Genomic DNA, 23,093 nt, shown 5'->3' with positions numbered 1-23,093 from the left:
CTCGGGAGATCCCTGCCCTCCCCACCTCCCGCGGGGACGTCACCCTCTGCATTGACGATGCTGTGCCGTCTGGGCTCCTGGCAGGGTCTCATGGGACCAGCTGCTTGGCCAGTAGGATCAAGGCTTATGATCACTACTGTGCCAGAGCCGTGGCTGCATGTGTGGGCCTCAGGAAGGGGCAGTAGCAGGATTTAGGGGCACCCTACATGGGGGAGCCTGGGGTTGCTGAAGGGCCTTAGTTTGAGGAAGCTGTCAAGGGGGCACTTTTCAGGTACGAAAGGGGACCTGTCTGAGATCACGCCTGTGAAGAGTGTCGTGGGCCCTGGGGCTGTGTCCTCCATCCGGTGTGGGGGAGCAGTGCCTTCCTCACAGGGCATACAAGAAGGCCCCATGGCGGGTGGTTCACGGAGGGCTGCACACCTAATAAGTGCCCTGTGGGGAGATGCCAGCTTTTCCTGCTCCCCAAGGCTGCCCCGTTCCAGCTGATCCCGACTGTACAATTCACAGACTCAGCCTACGGACTCCATCCAGTCAATCAATGTATTTTATGTGTCCTGTTGATGTATACGTATTTTTTACCGGATTTACTTGCCAACACTGGGGTTGGGATTTCACATACAGATGTACATTTCCGATCTCTCCGGACGAATGGGAAGACAGGGTTCACATCTGCACAGGGCAGCACAGATGGAACACAGGCTGTCGGATTTGCCACAGTCTCCACCTCTCCCTATAGCTCACCCCCACCCCCGAGTTCAGGCCTCCTGCTCCAGCCTCAGCTCTGTGGCTCAGTGCCCTCCCATGGTGCTCTGTGCCTACCTGACCTTCCTTATGGTACCCTCTGAGCCCCAGGCCCACCACATGTAGGATCTCCTCGAGGGAAGGACCTTGGGGTGATTATATTTGGATTCAGATTGGCCATAACAGACCTGGAAACACTCTCATACAGTGGAGAAATGTTTTATTAGTTTAACTGCTGGCACCAGAATCCTCTGAGGGAGAGAAGAGTCTTGTTTGAAGAATTTGGTGACCATTGCTTGGGGTACAAGTGGGACTCCAGAGTTTGAGGTGTTTGATGTCGGCACCTGGAGCTGTTTCCATGAGAAAGGGAAGAATTTCTTTTGTTTCTTTTTAAAAAATGTCTTAGATATTTATTTATATTGGGGGGGGGGGAGGGGCAGAGAGAGGGAGACACAGAATCCGAAGCAGGCTCCAGGCTCCGTGCTGTCAGCACAGAGCCTGACGTGGGGCTCGAACTCACAAGCCGTGAGGTCATGACCTGAGCCAGAGTTGGGCGCTGAGCCGACTGAGCCACCCAGGAGCCCCACTTTTGTTTCTGAAGAAAGAGGATAGAGAGAGGAGGAAAGGAGAGAAGCCCTGCAGGAGAAGACGAGAAAGGATGGGGCTGGAAAAGCAGGTGTCTTCGTGGCCAGGACACAAAAGGCTGTTTTGTAAACGGTGGTGTGCCTTTCAAGGTATGTCTGTCACAGAGATGGAAACTCCTCCCACCTGCCCGGGGTCTTCTGTGCCTCCCGCTTGCTCACTGCTGTGTCATGAGAGCCAGCTTTCTGCAGAATTTGGACGGGAGCCACGTGTTGATGTGAAATTCGCCTGGGCCCTCCAGAGTGTTCCATGTGGGCGCTGGGACAGAGGAGGGCGTGCGGACCGGAGTCCTGGGACCTGTCAGGCACCGAAGAAGGGCTCGGGATGTCCACAGATGGTGGAATTGGGGGTGGCTGGCGTGGGGAAGGCGGAACAGCCCATTTTACTAGGAACCTGGGGGACAGAGAAGCCCCAGTTGATATCAGGTTATAACAAAACGGACCCAGGTTTCCAGGAGGAGCCAGACTTGGGTACCGAGAGGAAACACAATTTTTCTGAGCTTGGATACAATGGTTGAGCAGTTTATTTTGGGTTACTGGGGGCTCAGGCTGGGGGGAGTGACCCTGGGGGCCTGGGCTCAGTCCAGGGTCTCTGTGGCGGTGCACAGCAGGCCAGCCAGGAGAGCCAGGCCCAGCGTGGCCACGACCACCAGCGCCACGTCCCACCAGAAGCCCGGGTAGGCCCAGGATGCCTGCAGGTGCCAGCCGCAGCTGCCCAGCTCATAGCCCGTGAGCTGGCCCAAGGGGTGGGCCGTGGCGAGCTTGGGGCTAGCGCAGCGGACGTGCAGCAGGGCCTCGGGCGTGCGGTCCTCCAGCCAGAGACGCAGGTAGGTGAGACTGCAGTCGCAGTGCCAGGGGTTCTGCGTCACGTCGAGGACCTGTAGCTGGGGCAGGTGGTCGAAGGCACCCGGAGGCACGGAGCTAAGGCTGTTATTGGCCAGCAGGAGGTGGCGGGTCTGGGTGGGCAGGGTGGGCAGGGCCGTGAGCCCCCGCCCCCTGCAGTCCACCGACAGCCCCATGGTTTCCAGGGCCTGGCAGGTGCACTCCGCCGGGCAGTCCTTGGTGGCCTCTGCGGCAGCCCAGAGCAGCAACAGGGCCCCCCAGGCAGGCATTGGCAGGCTGGCTGTGGGGAGAGTGGCCGTGAGGTGAGGGAGGGTGAGGGAGGGCCCGGCAGCCTCCACCCCATGCCAAGGGCTAGGGGGATCGAACCTGAGACAAGGGACCACTCACCTCCGTTCTCAGGCCTCCACTTTCTCCTGTGTTGAAATGGGGTGGTGAAGACAGAAGCAAGTGTAATGAGTCCCACCCAGGCCTCGCTGAGCTTCACTGGACACTCAGAAGGCAGGATGGTGAGCGTGGCTGTGATGGGGGACGGGAGGGAGGGTAAGAAGGCTCTTGGGAAGGGACCTCCTGGCTCCTAACAGCGACCCCAGCCCCAGTTCATGGGTGAGGGGCGCTGATGCCTGCTACATGATTCCCAGTTCCGACCCCTGGCCCCCAGGCTCCTCCCAGCCCCCCTACCTCTAAGCCTGGGGTCGGGCAGCCAGTGTGGATTTCACAGACCACACCTCCTCCCAACTATGCCAAACAGCTCGCCCCGAGGCCGAGTGAACTCTTAGGTGAAAGCCAATGCCGAAAACTGGATGCTGAGGCGCAGACAGGGAAGGAGAACAGAAGAGGTTCCCTGTGGGAAACCATGCATCCAGGCTAATGCTCAGAGTTGGGGAAACTGAGGCCCAGGGACGGAGCGTGACTTGTGCAGGGTCACCCAGCAGTCTGTGTCAGAGAACAGACTCAAACTCAGGCCTCACGAGCTCCAGGTGACTTCCCTATGAGCGTTTCCCCTTCCTAAGACAGGCCCTTCCCACCAGGGCCTGGCCCGCGCAGGCTTCCTGTGAATTTGGGTTGAATAAACCAAGGAGCCCGTGTCTCAGAGCGAGTGCCCCCCGCCCAGCCCCATCTGGAGCGGAGAGCTGAAGGTGGGACACAGGCAGGCCTTGGTGGCTGGCCTCCCCTGCCAGGCCCTGTCCCATTGTCCCACCTGGGAGCGGGGGTGTGTGTGGGAGGGGGCGATGGGTAATAAGGAAGGCCACTTACTTGTGAGGCCTGCAGTCGGCACCCTCTTCTGTGGCTTGAACTGTCCTGGTGGAGGCTGAGTTGGCAGCTGGATGTGAGGCAGCAGATGGTGGGCGCTGCTTGAGTGGGAGGAAGGAAGTGATGAAAATAGCCTGGCTTATCCCCCGAATGCAGCCGCCGGGGGGCCCTATCTGCGGGGGCAGCGGGCACTCAGGGATCCAGCGGGCTCGGGCCCAGAACGGTAAGTCGACCCCAGTTTACGGAAGGGGGTCCCGCAAGGTACGCTATGTGCCACCAGCGCCTCACTGGGCCTCAGTTCAGGGTCTGTGGGAGGACCAAGGAGGCCCCTCCCCAGGTCCCCGGCAGTGGGGAAGGTTTCCAGGAGGAAGAGGCCTTGGAGCTGAGCGACTTTGCTGGCTGTTCCTCCAAATCTCAGATTTCCTCATCTATAAAATGCGAGCGATGATGTCTGTCCTGCTTGTATACACGGGGTGTGGGCTGGGCAGCTCCCATGGGCTGAGAACCCCACAGGGGGAGAACGACGTGGGTTTTCATTTTCTTCGGTTCTTCGGAATAGGTCAGGGAGAAAGTCGCTTTTTGGTTCCCCTGTGTCTTTAGCGCCTTCTAACGCTTTGCTGAACCCTGTTTTTCACAGGACACTGCAGTCTGGGGCTCAGTTTCCATCAAACACTGGTCTCTAGCTGGAGACCATTTTTAATTTGCATTATATTTAGACCGTGCCTCAGTCTGACTTCCGCTCAGGCCATGATCTCACTGTTCATGAGTTCGAGGCCCGCGTCGGGCTCTGTGCTGACAGCTCAGATCCTGGAGCCTGCTTCGGATTCTGTGTTTCCCTCTCTTTCTGCCCTCCCCCATTCACGCTCCATCTCTCTCTCTCTCTCTCTCTCTCTCAAAAATAAATAAACATTAAAAAAAAAAAAACAACATTAAACACCCCGTTTACACACTACCCTAGACCCACAGGAACATTCCTGTGTTCACACAGAATGTGGGTGTTTTATTTTTTTAGCATCTGGCAACTCCCAGCCCGCTTCGAGGCATGGCGTTGCTCCCATTCTTGTGTGTGTCTGTCATCTGCCTTTTCCTCAACTGCACAGGGGTCCCTGAGGGCGGGAACCGTCTCCACGGTCCAGTGACAGTGCCCAGGTCAGTGCCTGCAGGTTGCGGGTCCTCACTTAGTTTGTGCCGGGTGATTGAGGGAGGGAGCCAGTGCTTTGACTCTGACCGATCCCATCCGCAGGGGGGACCCTGGTCCTCTTCTAACCTGACCCCTCATTGTGTGGATGCCGGATGCTGGCAGGCAGCTCAGAGGGGAGCCCTGGCTCACCGAGAGCCTCACCTGTCACCGTGGCCCCGGGCTTCTGAGCAGACTTCTGGTCCTAGGACACCTGGGATTGGGTTTGTTTGTGTTTTTAAATACCCAAAGCAGTGCTGTTAATGGTAGCAAACAGCCGGAAGCAAAAGGGATAAGTACTGGTGCATTCACATCCCGGGATATGATACTGACATTACATTAAGTGACATAAAACTGCATGAATTGTGTTGAAGGAATTTCCATTGTATTGAGTGTAAAGTAATACCTCATTTCGGTAAAACAAACTGCGACAAACTATCCAAACTATCCTTGCCCAGGGCGGGGCAGGGGATGGGGAGAGGGGGGCTTGAGAATGGGGGCCTTCTTGTTTAGTTTACTTATTTATTTTTATATTTGTTGTTTTTTAAGGTTTATTTATTTTGAGAGAGAAAGCGGGCATGTGAGGGGGGAGGGGCAGAGAGAGAGGAGGAGAGAGAGAATCTCAAGCAGGTTCCGCGAGGTCAGCGAAGAGCCCCACTCAGGGCTCGATCCCATGAACAGTGAGATCACGACCTGAGCCAAAATCAACTGTCGGGCGCTCAACGGACTGAACCACCCAGATGCCCCAAGGCCTTCTTATTTCTTATCACGCACCTCCCAAAGGGCCAGCCTCCCCAACCTTCTGATGCCTGGCCCAGAGCAGGGTGGGAAAGGTGTCATTCGGGCCCTTGGAGTCATGCTTGCTGTGGAGATTGCTTGTTCCAGGTGGGGTCCCCTGGCAGGTACTTGGTGAACATTCTCAGTAGAGTCTGGACCGCAGACGGGAACCTTGGCCTCCATGGACCCTCCCTTGGAGGTCCACTTGTGAATGCCTGGCCTTGTCCCATCTCTGTCTGCCTGCATGAGTTTACAGCAGTTAGGGAAGGAGTCCTGGTGAGTGGGGGTCCCACAGCCCCCAGGCTGTGTTCCCTGACCTGACCTGACCTAGTTGGGCCCACGCTCTTTCTTCCTCTTAGCCCTCTGAGATCGCCTTCTTATTTTTAGCATGTACAACTAAAAAAAACAAAAAAGGGGACAAATGAGAACTCATTTTTGTTGTGGAAAAATTGAGCGTTCAGATGAGCAGGAAAGAGACAATAAAATGTTCTCTCAATTCTAATACCAAGCAGGCTTGCCTTTTAGTTTTTCCCTGTGTGTATTTTTTTTCTTACCCAAATCAGGTCACTTGGGGCCCACGCTCTTCTGGAACCTTCTCTTCCCACCTGTGAAACACCCACATATGTCACCAGCATTCACCATGACTCCATTGTATGGATGTGGCACCTTTTATTTAAGGACTCTTTGGGCATAAGGAACATGCCTTGCTCTCCTTATCTCGGTCAGACAGGCCTTTGTGGGGGCTGAGGGTGGGAGGGGGGACAGCTCTTGGGGCTTCCTGAGGTGGGGAGACTCCTCCTTCCAGGCTGACCCAAGTTGGCTGGCCTGGTTTATTACACCATTTTCCCTGTGGGGAAACTGAGGCATTCTCCATTCCTGCCCCTTCAGGCTCCTTACCAGGTCACCCCCCACTCTCTATATGTGGAGGCCTCTTCTGTCTGGCCCCTTCCTTCTTCTCAATTCCTATACATGCTTATGACCTCTTATATTCTGGAAAGATCTTGTGCATGTGTGTATGTGTGTGTGCATGTTTTGAACACCACAGCATGCTCCCTGCCCATTCCCCTCATCCCCTTGGGATGACGACTATCCCAGATACAGTCGCTACGTCGAACAGGCACCAAGTCCTACCTCAGTCCTGTGTGTTCTCTCTTAGCTTGCAGTCCAGCTGCACTGCTTGCCTACCCATCTCCAATGCCAGCCCAGACCTGGGTATCCTGTAACTCCTGGACAAACCCTCTGAGTGTCCTACAGGGTGATCACACCCACCATGGCCTAAACCTGGTCGTTTTTCCCCAACGCCAGCCCCTCTCAGTGTTCGCCACCTTAGGGAGGGCCAGCTTCGTCCACCCCGCCACCCAACCAGAAACCTGGGATACCATTAAGGATGTCCTCTCTTCCCCACTCTCATATCCCATTGGCCTCCAAGCTGGCCAAATGCCTCCCACATATCTGTAGACTTCGTCCCCTTTTGGGTGGCTCTCTGCTCACTCTACGTCCCCCTCCTCTGGCCTTGCTTTCCACCTCTCTCAAGGAACCCTCACCACTCCCCTTTCTCCTCTCACATCCTTCTCCACTTCTAGAATGGAAACCCAGCTCTTCCCTAGAACCCTGTCTTCTTGCTCCTTCTTGATGCTTGTTGTCTACCAGGCCACCTGCTCCTGCCAGCAGCTCCCCATCCCGGTCACTCCTCTTCTGGGTGACCCCTACTTTGGGTACTTGGCTTCCTGTCCACCATGAATACTGCCCTCCCTCTCTGTAATTCTAGCATCCACGTGGATGACCCTTGGTCCCCCTGGCCTCACAGTCCGTTGGCCTCTCCCTGCACTGTACTCCTGCCCTCTGCCCCACCCCAGCCACTCAACCTCACAATCCTACCCCAGACTGGCCATCACCAGCAACCCCTCCTCCTCCAACCCTTGATTCAAGTGCCCCACCCCTTGACTACACCTCTCCATTCCAGCACAAATTTTTGAGCATACCTGCTCTGGTCCTTCTCTGACCTCATCAAGATCTCCAGGCCAGTGGCCTTATCATGGGTCCTTTTATACTCTCTCTCAATGTCATGGCCTCACAGGCTGACTCCGGGATGACCACTGTCCTTCAGTGTCTACTCTTCCTTTCTCTCACACAAATAGAATTTTAGCTGGACATGTGGCCGTCAAGTTAAAGACTATATTTCCCAGCCTCCGTTGCCTTTCAGTGTAGTCATGTGACCAAGTGTAGGCCAATGGGGAAAAAGGAAGAAGTGATTAGTTCTGCTTCCCACTGGCTGCAGAGGGCAGGGAAAGCCATCTTGGTCCATGAGGAATAGCTCTCATGGGCTACGATAGCAGAGCAAAAAGAAGGAGCCCGGGTTCTTGATGGTTCTGGAACTGCCATCAGGCTCAGGCACGTGACTCAGCAGCCTATGTGCCTCTGAGGGCAAACCCCGCCAGTCTGCCCGTAGGTGTGCCCTCACACATTCTGCCATGCCACCTGCTACAGTGCAAGGAGGCCCTGCGGTTCTGGGGCACCTGGGTGGCCCAGTTGGTGAAGCATCTGACTTTAGCTCAGTCCATATTGGGCTTTCTGCTGTCAGCACAGAGCCCACTTCGGATCCTCTGTCTCCCTCTCTCTCTGCCCCTCCCTGCTCGCTCTCGCTCTCTCAAAAAGAAAAAAAAAAAAAAAAAAAGAAGGTCCTGCTGTTATAAGGCTGGGTGGGCAGAATTCCTAGGAATGCCTCCCTAACTCCAAGATCCCACACCCGAATCCCCAGAATTGGTGAATCTGATGAGACATCACTGTCATGGTGGTGCTGTGTTTTATGGTACAGTTGACCATACAAAGGGAGGCGTTCCAGGAGGGCGTGATCCACACATGTGGGCTCTTAAATGCGGGAACTTTCTGTGGCTGCCGGCAGAGGAGGAAGTGAGAGAGATGTGGCAGAAAGGGAAGCTGGAGAGATCCGGAGTGTAAGAATGGAATCGCTCTAGAAATGTCAAGGTGAATAGAAATTAAGGTGGACACACTAATTCTTCAGGAAGGGGGACTTGAAACTGAACAAATGTTTCACTTCCTCACTTTTTTTTTTTTTTGAGAGAGTGTGTGCACAAGTGGGGGAGGGGCAGAAGTGGGGGGAGAAAAAGAGACAGAGAGAGAGAGAGAGAGAGAGAGAGAGAGAGTGAGAGAAAGAATCCCAAGCAGTCTCCATGCTCAGCGTGGAGCTGGATGCAGGGCTCAATCTCACGACTGTGAGATCAGGACCTGAGCCTAAATCAAGAGTTGGACGCTTAACCTACTGAGCCACCCAGGTGCCCCCTTCTTCCTCATTCTTGAGGCCTCCCCCCTCCCCTTCACTTGTTTTTCTGTAGAATCCTTTGTTCTGGAACTTGGTATCGATACTTAATAATGAGGCTTGGATGGCCCGTGCCAGTGCCAGTTATAAGACCATCTCGAAGACATGACACACGTGACTGAAGTGTACCAGATTCTTATCAAAACTGCCCAGATCCTGTATTTCCCTATAAAACCCCTTAGCCTTTTACCCTGGGCAGGTCTAAAGCATTAGAAGGAATTTGAAGGCATTCAAATTTTGAAGGCATTAAGCCTGCTGCAGCCTCCTTTTGCCTGGCAAACTAATACAATTGTTCCTCTTTATCCCCAAACTCTGTCCTCCTGTTATATTTCAGCTCCAGAGCACAGAGGTTGGTTTTTGACCATGAGGACTTGATGTGAGACTTCCGATTTGAAGACAAAGCAAGAGCTGAATGTTGCCAATGGTGGGAATGAGCCAGCAAGTGGATTCTAACCCAGAGCATCTGGGAAGGGACACAGGCAGCCCTGCCCACACTTGATTTCAGCCTTGTGAGACCTTAAGCACAGAACCAAGAGCCACACTGGGCCCACACCTCTGCCCCTTGAAAAATGTGAGATAAGAAACGAGTGTTGCTGTAAGCCTTACTACAAGTCTGTAGTAATTTCTCACAGCAGCAAGAGAAAACCAACGCCAAGGGCAGGCTCCGCTCAGGTGCTCTGCATTCTATCCCCTTTGGGAAAAGTCATGAAAGGAAATCTTGTTCAGAATGGAGCGGGGAGGCCGGCAGGGGGAGCGCTCACGCCCTACCACCCATGGTCAATTATAGACCCAATAGGAAGAGAGGGACCTGGCACTGGAATGCTACTTTACTATCTAGCAGGTGGAAGGAAGGTTTCTTTTGCCCCGCCTTCGCAACAGCCCAGCCAATGAGAGGCTGTCGCAACTCAGCCAATGAGAAGTCACTACACTTTGAGCTCCTAGTTTACGCCAATGGGCTTTTTGTTTAATTAAGACAGCCCCTCCCAGCTCCTCCTTTCCTCTATAAAAGAGCCTTCTCTTTTATGCTGCGGATTTGCCTATGGTTTTGCAGCAGTTTCTTTGTCTCCAGTTGCAATTCTCTGCTGTTCCCGAATAAGCCCATTTTTTTTCGCTGGCAAGGTAACTGATAGTTTTATTTTTAAGGTCATCATCTTTCACCTTCTCAAGCACATTGCTCCCACAGCTAGCCACTCTCCCGCATCATCAAATTTATCCTCTACAGTACCATTCCCATTAGATTGCAAATGGTCTATAATATCGTCCTTTTATAAAACCCTCCCTAATGCCACACTTTAATCCAGTCTCCTCCATTTCTCCTGCCTCTCTCCATCAGGAAATTCCTCCAAAGATTTGGTTTCACCTGCTATCCAACCCATCAATAATTCCTCTTGTCTCAGCCCCCAAATATACAGAATTTACCCACTGGACTGCCACTGCCCTGGTCTGCTGTAAACTTTCTCAGCTTCCTATTGCAACTAGAATAAACTCCATTTTCCGTGTTTTATGAGGTCCTTTGTGGCTTGACCCCCACCCAGTTCTTGACCTTTGCTCCCTAATCTAAGCCACGCTGACCTTTTTTTCTGTTCCTCAAACACTCCAGTATCTTCCTGCCTCAGGGCCTTTGCACTCCCAGATCTCTCTGCTTGGAGCACCCTTCCCCCAGACCCTGCCATGGCTTCCTCCTGACCGTCATTCATGTCTCAATTGAAGTGACCTCCTTCTCAAAGGCCCTCCCCCCACCCGCTAAGGCAGCTCTCCATTATTCTGCCCCATAGTATTCCATTCAGTTCCATTAGAGTGGTGGGGTCCAGAGCTGATGGCCAAGAAAGAATTCTTGAGACATCTTTGGTGCAAAAAGGGGGTTTATTAAAGCACCGGGACAGTGCCCGTGGGCAGAAAGAGCTGCCCTGGGGTTGTGATGAGTGACTGGTCATATACTATGGAGTTGGCGGAGGTCAAGTCAAAAGGGAGGCCTCCAGGAGGACTTTCACATGCTAAAGAGGACTCAGAAGATGCCAGGGGCCTTGCTATTGTCAAGCTAAGGGTGTTTTCCCTCTAGTAAGGCATTAACATGAAGACAGAAGGGAGTTCCTGGAGAAATGTTCTACTCTGTATTTGCCTCAAGTATTTGTCAATGAGCTGCAGGTTACAAGGAAATTTAATTTTACCTGCCTTTTCCTTCTTGTCTTTGTTTCCCACATCACTACGGTGGGGAGGGTGATGTTGGGGTTCCAGGAAACTGAGTCTCTAGGTTTCTGGAGATCCGGCTATTGATAAGATGGCCTTTTTCTTGTAATTAACTAAGATTTGTTAACTCAAGTCCTGTAGGACTGTGCTATCGGTTAACCATTTGTTTTCTTTCCTTTCCTTTGTTCTGGGGCAGCCAGGAGTGCCTGGGGAATGTCACACACATCCCACCTGGGGCGGGGGTGGGGGGGCGGTGCTTAAAGGGTGTCAGCTTGCCTTATGCTTCTTCATCAATAGCACTTGATGGGACCTAAGATTATCTTATTTTATTTTTTATTTTTTTAATGTTTATTTTTGAGAGAGAGAGCATGCACGAGCAGGGGAGGGCCAGAGGGAGAGGGAGACAGAGGATCTGAGGCAAGCTCTGTGCCGACAGCATAGAAGCCCAATGCAGGGCTTGAACTCATGAACCTTGAGATCATGACCTGAGCCGAAGTTGGAGGCTCAACTGACTGAGCCATGTAGGTGCCCCTTCTATGTACATTTTTGTGCATTTCTTAAATGTCTGTGCCCCTGACGTTGAACTTCAGGAGGACAGGGACTCTGTTAACTACTGTTTATAACCACACCTATGTCTGGCATATAGTATGTGTCTAATACATATTTATCAGTTTTGCTGACAAGCTCTCCTCCGGTGCTGGCTAGTCCATATCTCTCCAGGACTTTTGTCTCCTGGATGCCAGTCTCTGCCTCTGACTACAGAGGTTTGATCTTGACACTCAGCTGCTCAACATCTTTTCATGGCTCCTTGGTTATCTTCAGGATGAAGTCTAACTCCTCCACAGAGTTCTCCTCGGCCATCCACTCCAGGCTCCCCTGTCATCTCTTCCTGACCAGAAGCCTCAGGGTAGGTCATCTCTGATGCTACTCCCCACCCACATGTTGGTTTCCCTCTCTGTGCCTCTCTCTTTCTGGAGTCTGCTCCCCTCCCCAGCTGGCTTTCCTGTCACACTCCTCCCTTTAAGATTCGCCTAGGATTAGGGGTGCCTGGGTGGCTCAGTCGTTAAGCACCTGACTTTGGCTCAGGTCACAATCTCATGGATCGTGGGTTCGAACCCTGCGTCAGGCTCTGTGCTGACAGCTCAGAGCCTGGAGCCTACTTCAGATTCTGTGTCTCCCCCCTCTCTCCCCCTCCCCTGCTCACGCTCTGTGTCTGTCTCTCAATAATAAATAAATGTAAAAAATATATACATATATTCACCTAGGACGTGACCTCTTTCCAGAAGTCCTCCCAGACCTGCTTCCCCAGCTGAGTTAGTGGCCCTGCTGTTTGCCTGTCTGTCTGCCCATAAGCCCAGCTCCTTGGGGACTACAGGCACCCACAGAGGTATAATGGATGAGCTTCACAGAGTGAGGAATGACTCAAAGCTGTTTGAATTTCTCAGGTGATCTCAGCAGATACACATGCCTTTGACGTACGTACTGAGACACAGGAGGGACAGTCACTCCTCTCCCATCCCCTGACCCAAAGGTGATGTCGGAGCATAAGGCAAGCTGAGGTCAAAGCCCAAGCTAGCAAGCCCCTCCCCCCAACCCCAGGTGGGACATGTGTGACATTCCTCAGTCACTCCTGGCTGCCCTAAAGCTAAAGCAGAGGGGAAAACAAATGGTGAACTGATAGAGATCACAGTCATGAGCTTCCATCGGTTTCCAAATATCTTAGTAAATTACAAGAAAAAAGGCAATCTTATCAATAGCCTGATCTCCAGAAACCTATGACCCAGTTTCCTGGAGCCCACCCTCACCCTCCCCTCCATAGTGATGTGGGGAAAAGAAGGAAATGGCAGGTAAAATTAAATTTCCTTATAACCTGCCTAGGCAGAGTAGCACTTTCTCCAGGAACTCCCTACTGTTGTAATGTTAATGCCTTACTAGAGGGAAAACACCCTTAGCTTGACAATAGCAACGCCTCAGGTATCTTAGGAATAGTCTAGTCTTTAGCATATGAAAGCCCTTTTGGAAACCACCCGTTTGGCTTTACCTCCCCCAACTCCCCAGTATATCATCAGTCACTCTTCACAGCCCTGGTGCAGCTCTTTCTGCCCACGGGTCCTGTCCCGAGCTTTAATACACTCACCTTTTTGCACCAAAGATGTCTCAAGAATTCTTTCTTGGCCATCAGCTCCAGACCCCACCACCACTCCAAAACCGCAGAGAGCCTTGGTCTCTTATTGTATAAGGGAAGCTGCTTAGAAACCCTTTATTTGAGGGCCCCAGGATCCTTCACTATCCTCCTGAAATAATTTTTTCTTCTCATGGGAAGCAGAGGAGAATAAGACGTGATTACTGTTACCTAGCATTTCATTTTTTTTTTTTAAATTTTTTTTTCAACGTTTATTTATTTTTGGGACAGAGAGAGACAGAGCATGAACGGGGGAGGGGCAGAGAGAGAGGGAGACACAGAATCGGAAACAGGCTCCAGGCTCTGAGCCATCAGCCCAGAGCCCGACGCGGGGCTCAAACTCACAGACCGCGAGATCGTGACCTGGCTGAAGTCGGACGCTTAACCGACTGCGCCACCCAGGCGCCCCTAGCATTTCATTTTTAATTGTGGGTTTTTTTAAAAAAACTTTATTTACTTTGAGAGAGAGAGAGAGAGTGAGCTGGGAGGGGCAGAGAGAGAGAGAGAGGGAGAGAGAGAATCCTAACCAGGCTCCACACTGCCAACGCGGAGCCCCAGGTGGGGCTTGAACTCACAAACCGTGAGATCATGACCTTGATAAGGGAGCGCAAGGCAAACAGGGCAATGCACAGCTAGCACGCCCCAGGTGGGATGTGTGTGACATTCCCCAGGTTCTCCTGGGAAAGGAAAGGAAACAAATGGTTAACCGATAGAGATCACAGTCCTTCAGGACACCGGTTCTCAATCAGTTTACAAATCTTAGTTAATTGCAAGAAAAAGGCCATCTTATCAATAGCTGGATCTCCAGAAACCTAGAGACTCAGTTTCCTGGAACCCCAACATCACCCTCCCCGCCGTAGTGATGTGGGAAACAAAGAAGGAAAAGGCAGGTAAAATTAAATTTCCTTGTAACCTGCAGCTCATTGACAAATACTTGAGGCAAATACAGAGTAGAACATTTCTCCAGGAACTCCCTTCTGTCTTCATGTTAATGCCTTACTAGAGGGAAAACACCCTTAGCTTGACAATAGCAAGGCCCCTGGCATCTTCTGAGTGCTCTTTAGCATGTGAAAGTCCTCCTGGAGGCCTCCCTTTTGACTTGACCTCCTCCAACTCCATAGTAAATGACCAGTCACTCATCACAACCCCAGGGCAGCTCTTTCTGCCCACGGGCACTGTTCCGGTGCTTTAATAAACCCCCCTTTTTGCACCAACGGTGTCTCAAGAATTCTTTCTTGGCCATCAGCTCTGGACCCCACCACTCCGAAACCCCAACAACCTGAACGGAAATCTAGAGTCAGACGCTTAACTGACTGAACCACCCAGGTGCCCCACTACTCCTTAGCATTTTTAGCCGGTGTGCAACCAGGCAGTGAAAGGATCACCCTTGCCCCAGCTGCTGGGGCCCCTTTGACCAGAAAATCTGCTGGTTGGTTCTTTGCGGATACACATCTCTGTCAATAAAGCTGTTTGGGACCAGGCTATAGAGCAGCGTGCGTGGCTCCAAACCCACCTGTTGCTAACTTTCCTAGCTCCGTGATCTGGGGCAACAGTCTCAGCTTCTCCCTGCCTCAGTTTCTTCATCTGTCAAATGGAGGAATAAAAGAAGCTGCCTCTCTGGGGACCCATGAGGGCCGCGTGAGTCAGACACTTGAAGCGCGTTGCTTGGAGCCTGGTACAGTCCGAGCTGGGCCAGCCAGCCACAGGCAAGGCACTGTCTGCTATCAGGGCATAAAAGGTGGGCCTGACACCGTTTGATCTGTCTGTGGTGTCAGAGGATTCTTGTCTCTTTGGTTGTGATGTGGTTTTGAGTGGGGGTGGGGGTCCGGAGCTGACGGCTGAGAAAGAGTTCTTGAGGCGTCTTTGGTGCAAAAAGGTGATTTTATTAAAAGCATGGGGACAGGACCCGTGGGCACAACTGGGGTTGTGTTGGGTGACTGATTATATACCTTCAGGTTGGGAGGGGGTTAGAGATAGTGTAAATCTCTAAGGAATTTGGAAGCAAGGTTTCCAGGACCTTGGGGGCTAGCTTCTGTTAGGAAAAGTCATTTATTACTATTCAGTAAAACCTCAGTCATGAGACCTTCAGATGTGTATCAGGGGGCCATTAAACTTGGAGTATGATTGCCAACATATATTTTGGCGGGGGAGTGGGTGGTAATAGATAAAAGACGTTTCCAAAGGAATTTTTACATGTTAAAGTAGACTTATAGGATCCTGGAGGGTTGGGCCAAGATTGCCTTTTGCCTTGAGCAAAGTGTCATCATCTGGCAGCTGAGCTCCTAGAGGAAGGTCCCTCTGCCTGTCTCAAGGACTTGTCAGTGGGGTGTAAATTGTAAGAAAATTTAATTTTTCATTTGTCTTTGCGTCCCACATCAGTTGTGTGAAAGGATCAGACAGTCTAGCTTGGCACCCCTGAGCACTGGGGCTTTGCCCCTTGCTTGTCTCCTCAGGCTCGGCAAACGCATCTGGTCAGAAGCTACAAGTCGTGTATTTTCTGTGAACTTCCTGTTACATTACCCTCTCGGTTCGGCAGGCGGGACTGCTTTCTCAATTAAATTAGAGCACAACAACTTTTCGTCCTAAAGCCATTTGCATAAGTTTAAAAAGGGGGCTGATTCTAAGAAAACTATCGAGTTGGTAATAGCACAAGTAGTGCAAAGATACGGCAAATATCTAAGGAGGGGCATCCGAATGCGTTCAATCCCAGACTCCCAGACCTCATGCTTAAGGCGATTTTGAACCCTCTGTTCGTTCCTCTATTCAGTGAGTGCGCTCGCCACCTAGTGGCAAGAGTGTGAAATTACAGGATGCTTGGAGAAATTGGACCAATTTTAGGTCGACACAATTGTCACCAGAAGCTGAGAAAATGTGTTAGTTAGAAATTCCCAGTAAAACGTTACCCCCCAGAAAAACATTTTTAACTAGTTGCAGGCCATTTGAACAATCCCAAAGAATTCTCTCTAGAAAAAAGGCAAGAGAAGAGTGATAGATGTGGAGGCTATTCACAAATACTCAATTCTCTTCTTCTCCCGGAAACACGGTAGGATTACTAGCCCACTCCCCACCTCCTCCTTGCTTTTCGCCCTACCCAGCGCCAGCTTCAGGACATGTATCCAGTGTAGTTGCAAGGGCTCCCCACTCAGAAAGGCCCTACGATTGGGGTTTAATGCTCTGTGGCTTCTGTCTTGAAATTCATAATTGTCTTAACTTTGAATTTGTTTTGTAAGCGAAGTCTAACAGGACAATGGTGCAGGCACCGGGGACTTGGAGCCTGGCTAACACATACTGTTGCATCCACACGACTCCTGAAACAGAAGGCTGTGGGCACCAGTGACAGTCACAACCAAGTTTATTGCAATGAGAGGCAAGGCAAACCGATCGATCGGGACCGACACTCTTGACCCGAGTGCGGTCTCGAACAGCCGGGGTACAGAGTTTTTATGGCCGACCACATCGTCTTATTACCTGGGAACAGAACAAAGGAATAGTTCCCGGATGGGCGTGGAAACAGTTCAGACGTGCCCTTGCCCCAATTGAATCAAACACTAATCCGGTTGATTTTCCTTAAACTTTTGTTCCCTTGATGGACAGGATAAGGCTGTTATCTCTTAACCTACAGTGTTAAAACAAAGCTGTTATTTCTTAAGGCTACAGGTTAGCCCTATGCTACAATTTAACCCTGTCACCTCCCTGATTCTTGGTTGCCTACTTCCTCCCGTGCCGCACTGGTCCCCTGGACTCCCATGCTGCCCTCCTGCCAGGGTGTATTATGTTAGTCAGCCGGCTCTGTGCCGGGGGGGGGGGGGGGGGGGGGGGACCCTTGTCCTCCTCCCAACGTGCTAGTGATTATTGTCAGGCCTCCAATGGTTACTAATATACTAATATACCTAACCACCCACCACAGACACATCCAAATTATCCTATGTTCTGTTTAAAAATTTGTTTTAATTTTTAATTTTTAAAAATCTTTATTTATTTTGAAGGAGCTAGAGAGCACATAAGCAGGGGAGGGACAGAGAGAGAGAGAGAGAGAGGGGGAGAGAGAGAATCCCAGGCTCCCCAAGCCTTTTTTTTTTTTTAAATTAGGAAATGTATCTGTTATCTCCAGCTGCATAACAAATCGTCCCCCATACTGGCAGCTGGTAGCAATACCATGTGTTTGTTTATGATCTCGCCATTTCGTGGCTTGAGAGCTTGGGAGTGGCTTGGATATTCCGTTTGGAATCTCAGCCAGGGCTACATTCTCTGGAAGACTTGATTAGGGCTGGAGGATTGCTTCTTGAGTGTGAGCCATGGCTGTTGGTCTGAGATCTCGGTTCCTCGCAGGCTACTGACAGGAGACCCAGATCCCGGTCACACGGCCTCTTTCATGGGGTTCTTGGGTGCCCTCATGACACAGGGAGCAAGGAGGGAGCACAGGGCCTCTCATGACCACGTAGGAGAAGTCACGCCACCCATTCTGCCACACTGGCTTTGTTAAGACTGAGTTGCTGGGGCGCCTGGGTGGCTCAGTCGCTGAAGCATCAGACTCTTGGTTTTCGGCTCAGGTCATGATCTCACGGTTCGTGGGATCGAGCCCCGCACTGGGCTCTGCACTGCCAGCGTGGAGCCTGCTTGGGATTGTCTCTCTTCCTCTCTTTCTCTGCCCCTCGCGCCTGTGCGTGTGCTCTCCTTCTCTGTCTCAAAATAAATAAACATTAAAAAAAGAAGACTGCATTGCTAAGTCTAGCTCATGCTCACGGGGAAGGGAGTTCGGCCTTACAGGTTGACGGAAGAGTATCGAAGACTGTGGACACTTTAACACAGTTGTAAGGTTGCTCTCAAGGAAACGCTAAAGCTTTATTGAGAGGCATCTACCCAGGGATTAATTAGTTAATGGTAGCTCCCAGGAGGCTCAGCTGTCAGGAAACTTCTGGGTCAGAGTTGGGATTGATCCTCAGGCCCAAATATCAGGGGAGGCCCCTTTTCCAGTGAGGGCTTCTCAGGAGCTGAACACTTATTTTGCTTCTGACTGGAGGAAACCCCAAGTTTCCCGTGATGGCAGCTCCCTGGGCTCCACGATTTCTCCCCCGGGAGACATCACCCCGGCCTTCGGCTCAGCAAAGGTGTGCCCCATCTTTTGGTGAAATTGTGCCCTCTGACCTTCTTTTCTGTCAGCGACCTCAGGCTTCGGTGCTCGGTACAAGCCCTGCCTACTTATCACAGCAACAGGCTGGGGCCTGAATCCTGGCTCTGCTATTGAGCCGTGTGGTGGTGGACGAGGGCCGCCATTAGTCAGAGGTGGAGGTGAGAGGAAACCCTGCCCACCCCCACCCTGCCTGGCTTCTGTTGGTCCCTGACTTGGGCCTTTTTCCAGGGAAGTCCCTAAGTCCCTTGGTCTTCTCAGGATGTCACGCCTGGAGGCAGCATGGGGCTAGATTCCCTGGGCCAAGTTCCACGGGGCCGGGGGCAGCAGGCCGACCTTGACCCAGAACAGAGCATCAGGCAGATGCTTAGGTCACACCCATGTTCAGGGTCTTGAAGTTGAGGAGGTCCCAGGCTCTCCCCACTGGGCAAGAGGAAGGCCGCCCAGGGGCAAGTCAGCAATGCTGAGGGGCCAGGAAGCACTTGGCCCCGGGGCTGACTGCCAAGGTGGCCGAGAGACCTTCTGTACCCATTCTTCCTTTATTTCGTTAAAAACAATTTTTTTTTAACATTTATTTATTTTTGAGACAGAGAGAGAGCATTAACAGGGAGGGTCAGAGAAAGAGGGAGACACAGAATCTGAAACAGGCTCCAGGCTCTGAGCTGTCAGCCCAGAGCCTGACACGGGGCCCGAACCCACAGACCACGAGATCATGACCTGAGCCGAAGTCGGACGCTTAACCGACTGAGCCACCCAGGCGCCCCTCCTTTATTTAGTTTTAAGTGGACTTTATTTTTCTAGAGCAGTTTTAGGTTCACAGAAAAACTGGCCAGAAAGTATAGAGTTCCCCTATACTCCCCACCCCCCTGTCACATGCACAGCCTCCCCCACCACCTCCCCAAGTCCACGGCTTACATTAGGGTCCACTGTTGGGGTTGTTCGTTCTATGCGTTTTGACAGACATACCTGTTACCATGGGCTCATACAGAATAGTTTCTCTGCCCTGAACTACTCTGCACTCCACCCTGTCATCCCTCCCCGCTGCACCCCTGGCAACCGCCACTCTTTTTACCGTCTCCGAAGTTTTACCGTTTCCAGAACGACCTATAGTTGCACTTGGACAGTATATAGTCTTTTCAGACCAGCTTCTTTCACTTTGTAATATCCATTTAAGGTTCCTCCATGTCTTTCCATGGCTTGATAGCTCATTCCTTTCTAGTGCTGAATGATATCCCATTGTCTGGATGTGCCACAGTTTATGTATCCGATCCCCCCCTGAGGGACATCTCAACTGTTGCCAAGTTTTGGCACCTATGATTAAAGCTGCCATAAACATCCCTGTGTGAGTTTTTGTATGGATGTACATTTCAACTCTTTTGGGTAAATACCAAGGAGTGTGACCGCTGGATCGTATGGTGAGAACATATTAAATTTTTAAGAAAGTGCCACAGCGTCTTCCAAAGTGGCCGTAGCTCTTGTGTCATTCCCAACCAGCAGAGTGGCATCTCCGTCAGCAAGGAATGAGAATGCCTGTTTCTCCACATCCTCACCAGCATTTGGTGCTGTCAGTGTTTCTGATTTTGGCCATGCTGATAGGTGAGGAGTGGAATTCGTTGTTGTAATTTGCAATTCCCAGATGACACATGTTGTTGAACATCTTTCCATACGTGTATTTGCCTCCTCTGTATCTTCTTTGGGGAGTTGTCTATTCAAGGTCTTTGCTCATTAAAAAAATCAGGTGGTTAATTTTCTTATTATTGAGTTTTAAGAGTTCTTTTGTATATTTCAGATAATAATTTCATCTGATGTGTCTTGTGCGGGTATTTTCTCCCAGGCTGTGGCTTTTCTTCTCATTCTCTTGACAGTGTCTTTCTCAGATCGGGAGATTTTCATGTTAACAAATTCCAGAGTATCAGTGGTTTCTTGGATGGATCACACCTGTGGTATTATATTTAAAAAGCTCATAAGCATACTCAAGTTCGTCTATATTTTCTCCTGTTTTGCATTCTAGGAGTTTTTGTAGGTTTGCATTAAAAAAATTTTTTTTAATGTTTTTATTTATTTTTGAAGGAGAGAGAGACAGAGCATGAGTGAGGGAAGAGCAGAGAGAGAGGGAGACACAGAATTCGAAGCAGGTTCCAGGGTCTGAGCTGTCCACACAGAACCCGACACAGGGCTTGAACTCACGAGCTGTGGGATCATGACCTGAGCTGAGCTCGGACGCTTAACCGACTGAGCCACCCAGGTGCCCCTGTAGGTTTGCATTTTATATTTAGGTTTATGATTCACTTGAATTTTAATGAAGGGTGTAAGGTCTGTGTCTAAATTTTTTTTTTTTTTTGCATGTGGATGTCCACTTGTCCTAGCACCATTTATTGAAAAATCTATCTTTGTTCCACTGTACTGCTTCTGTTCCTTTCTCAGAGATCGGCTGACTATATTTGTGTGGGTCTATTCTGGGCTCTCCACTCTGTTCCAGTGATTTATTTGCCAGCACCATATGTCTTGATTACTGTAGCTTTATAGTAAGTCTTGAAGTTGGGTAGTGTCAGTCCTCCAACTTTGTCCTTGTCTTTAATATTGTGTTAGTTATTCTGGACCTTTTGCCTCCCCATATAAACTTTGGAATCGGTTTGTCAATATCCACAAAATATCTTGCTAGGATTTTGATTGGGGCTGCACTGAATGGAGAGATCAGTTGAGAAGAACTGATGTCTTGATACTTCTGAGCCTTCCTGTCTGTGAACGTGGAATATGCCTCCATTTGTTTAGTTCTTTCATTTCTTTTATTGGAGTTTTGTATTTTTCTTCATGTAGATCTTGCACATATCTTGCTCGGTTCATATCAAAGTATTTCATTTTAGGGGGTGCTAATGTAAGTGGTGTGGTGTTTTTATTTCAAGGTCTACTTGTTAATTGATGGTATATAGGAAAGCAAATGACTTTTGTATATTAACCTTGTATTTTGCAATCTCGCTATAATCACTTATTAGTTCCAATTTGTTGCTGTTGTTGATTCTTTAGGATTTCTACTTAGATGATCATGTCACCTGCACACAAAGAAAGTTGTATTTCTTCCTTTCCAATCTGTGTATCTTTTGGCTTAATCAGTTTGGGTTGCTAATAACAAACACCATGGACTGGGGGGCTTAAACGACAAACATTTCTCACAGTTCCGGAGGCTGGATTAGCGTGCCAGCATCATTGGATTCTTGGTGGGGGCCCTCTTCCTGGTTTATGAACGGTCACTTTCTTGTATCCTTGCATGGCAGAGACAGAGAGACAGAGGAAGCAAGCAGTCTCAGGTCTCTTCTTATAACGGCACTAATTATCATGACGGCTCCACTCTCATGACCTAATTACCTCCCAAAGGCCTCTGCTCCAAATACTATCCCACTGGGGATTAGGGTTTCAACATATGAACTTTGAGGAGATGCAAGTTTTCAGTCCATAGCACCTTTCATTTCCTTTTCTTGTCTTATTGCATTAGCTGGGACTTCCAATAAGATGTTGAAAAGGAATGGTGGGGGACATAAGGTGTTGAAAAGGAGAGGGGGACATCCTTGCCTTGTTGCTGGTCTTAGTTGGAAATTATCTAGTTTTTCTCTCATTAAGTATGATGCTGGCTGTAGGTTTTCTGTAGATGTTCTTTATCGAGTTGAGGAGGTTCCCTATGCCTAGTTTGCTGATGGGTTGGTGTTTTATTATGAATAAGTGTTGGATTTTGTCAAATGCTTTCTCTGCATTTATTAATATAATCATGAAATTTTTTTCTTCTTCAGCGTGTTGATGTGCTGATTACATTAGTTGATTTTTGAATGTTGAGCCAGCCTTGCATACATGGGATAAATCCCACTTGGTGATGGTGTATAATTCTTTTTGTACATTGTTGGATTTACTTTTTTGAGGACTTTTGCACCTGTGTTCATGATGTAGCTCTGTATTTTTCTCTTTTTTTTTTTAAATGTTTATTTTTGAGAGAGAGCATGAGTGGGGGAGGTGCAGAGAGAGAGGGAGAGACAGAGAATCCCAAGCAGCCTGTCAATGCAGAGCCTTGATGGGGCCTCAAACTGATGGGGCTCACGAACCATGAGATCATGACCTGAACCAAAATCAAGAGTTGGATGCTTAAGACTGAGCCACCCAGGCATCCTGTGTAGTTTTCTTTTCTTGTAATAGCTTTGTTTAATTTTGGTATTAGAGTAATTCTGGCCTCAGAATGAGTTAGGGAGTATTCCCTCTGCTTCTATCTTCTGGAAGAGATTGCAGAAAATTGGAAGAATTTCTTCCTTAAATGTTTCTTCCTTAAATTTACCGGTGAACCCATCTGGGGCCTGGTGCTTTCTGTTTGGGAAGGTTATTAATTATTAATTCAATCCCTTTATTTAATTTTTAAAAGATTTTAATTTTAGGTAATCTCTACATCCAATGTGGGGCTTGAACTTATAACCCCAAAATCAAGAGTCACATGCTCTACTGACTGAGCCAGTCAGGTGCCCCTGATTCAACCTTTTTAGTAGATACAGGCCTATTGAGATTTCTTGTTGTGTGAATGTTGGCCAATTGTGTCTTTCAAGGAATTGGGCCATTTCATCTAGGTAATCAGATTTGGGGACTTCAAGTTTTTCATAACATTGCTTTATTATCCTTTTAATGTTCGTGGGATCCATCGTGATACATCCTCATTCATGTCTGATATTAGCAATATGTGTCTTCTCCTATTTTTCTCAACTAGCCTGGCTAGAGGATTATTGAATCTATTCACCTTGTCAAAGAACCAGCTTTTGGTTTCATTGTTTTTCTTTATTGTTTTCTCATTTTCGATTTCA

General features: G+C 49.9%; 1 protein-coding gene and 1 long non-coding RNA gene across 6 annotated transcripts; one reads left to right on the top strand and one right to left on the bottom strand.

Annotated features, from left to right (window-relative positions):
* Nucleotides 1-1,888: 1,888 nt before the first annotated feature.
* On the bottom strand, nt 1,889-3,615 carry GP9 (glycoprotein IX platelet). 4 transcript variants are annotated; one of them, XM_019825143.3, is made up of 4 exons: nt 3,480-3,581; nt 2,904-3,066; nt 2,613-2,741; nt 1,889-2,505 (listed from the first exon to the last, which is right to left on the bottom strand). In XM_019825143.3, the coding sequence occupies exon 4, from the start codon at nt 2,492-2,494 to the stop codon at nt 1,961-1,963; it is 534 nt and encodes a 177-aa protein (XP_019680702.1). In that variant the 5' UTR covers nt 2,495-2,505; nt 2,613-2,741; nt 2,904-3,066; nt 3,480-3,581; the 3' UTR covers nt 1,889-1,960. The 4 variants fall into 4 exon arrangements, with proteins under 4 accessions (XP_019680702.1, XP_019680701.1, XP_044907952.1 ...); XM_019825142.3 differs by having other exon boundaries at nt 2,904-3,028; nt 3,480-3,550; XM_045052017.1 differs by lacking the exon at nt 2,904-3,066 and having other exon boundaries at nt 1,889-2,501; nt 3,480-3,615.
* LOC123383780 lies at nt 3,570-12,038 on the top strand. Of its 2 annotated transcripts, XR_006593988.1 has the most exons (3): nt 3,570-3,699; nt 9,102-9,886; nt 11,777-12,038. It is a non-coding gene; the product is annotated as an uncharacterized LOC123383780 (long non-coding RNA). The 2 variants fall into 2 exon arrangements; XR_006593987.1 differs by lacking the exon at nt 11,777-12,038 and having other exon boundaries at nt 9,102-10,266.
* The last annotated feature ends 11,055 nt before the right edge of the window (nt 12,039-23,093 follow it).

This window comes from Felis catus, chromosome A2 (genome assembly GCF_018350175.1).
Source record: "Felis catus isolate Fca126 chromosome A2, F.catus_Fca126_mat1.0, whole genome shotgun sequence".
NCBI classification, from domain to species: Eukaryota; Metazoa; Chordata; class Mammalia; order Carnivora; family Felidae; genus Felis; species Felis catus.
The sequence above is the reverse complement of the archived record's forward strand: the minus strand, read 5'-3'. Positions and strand labels throughout refer to the sequence as shown.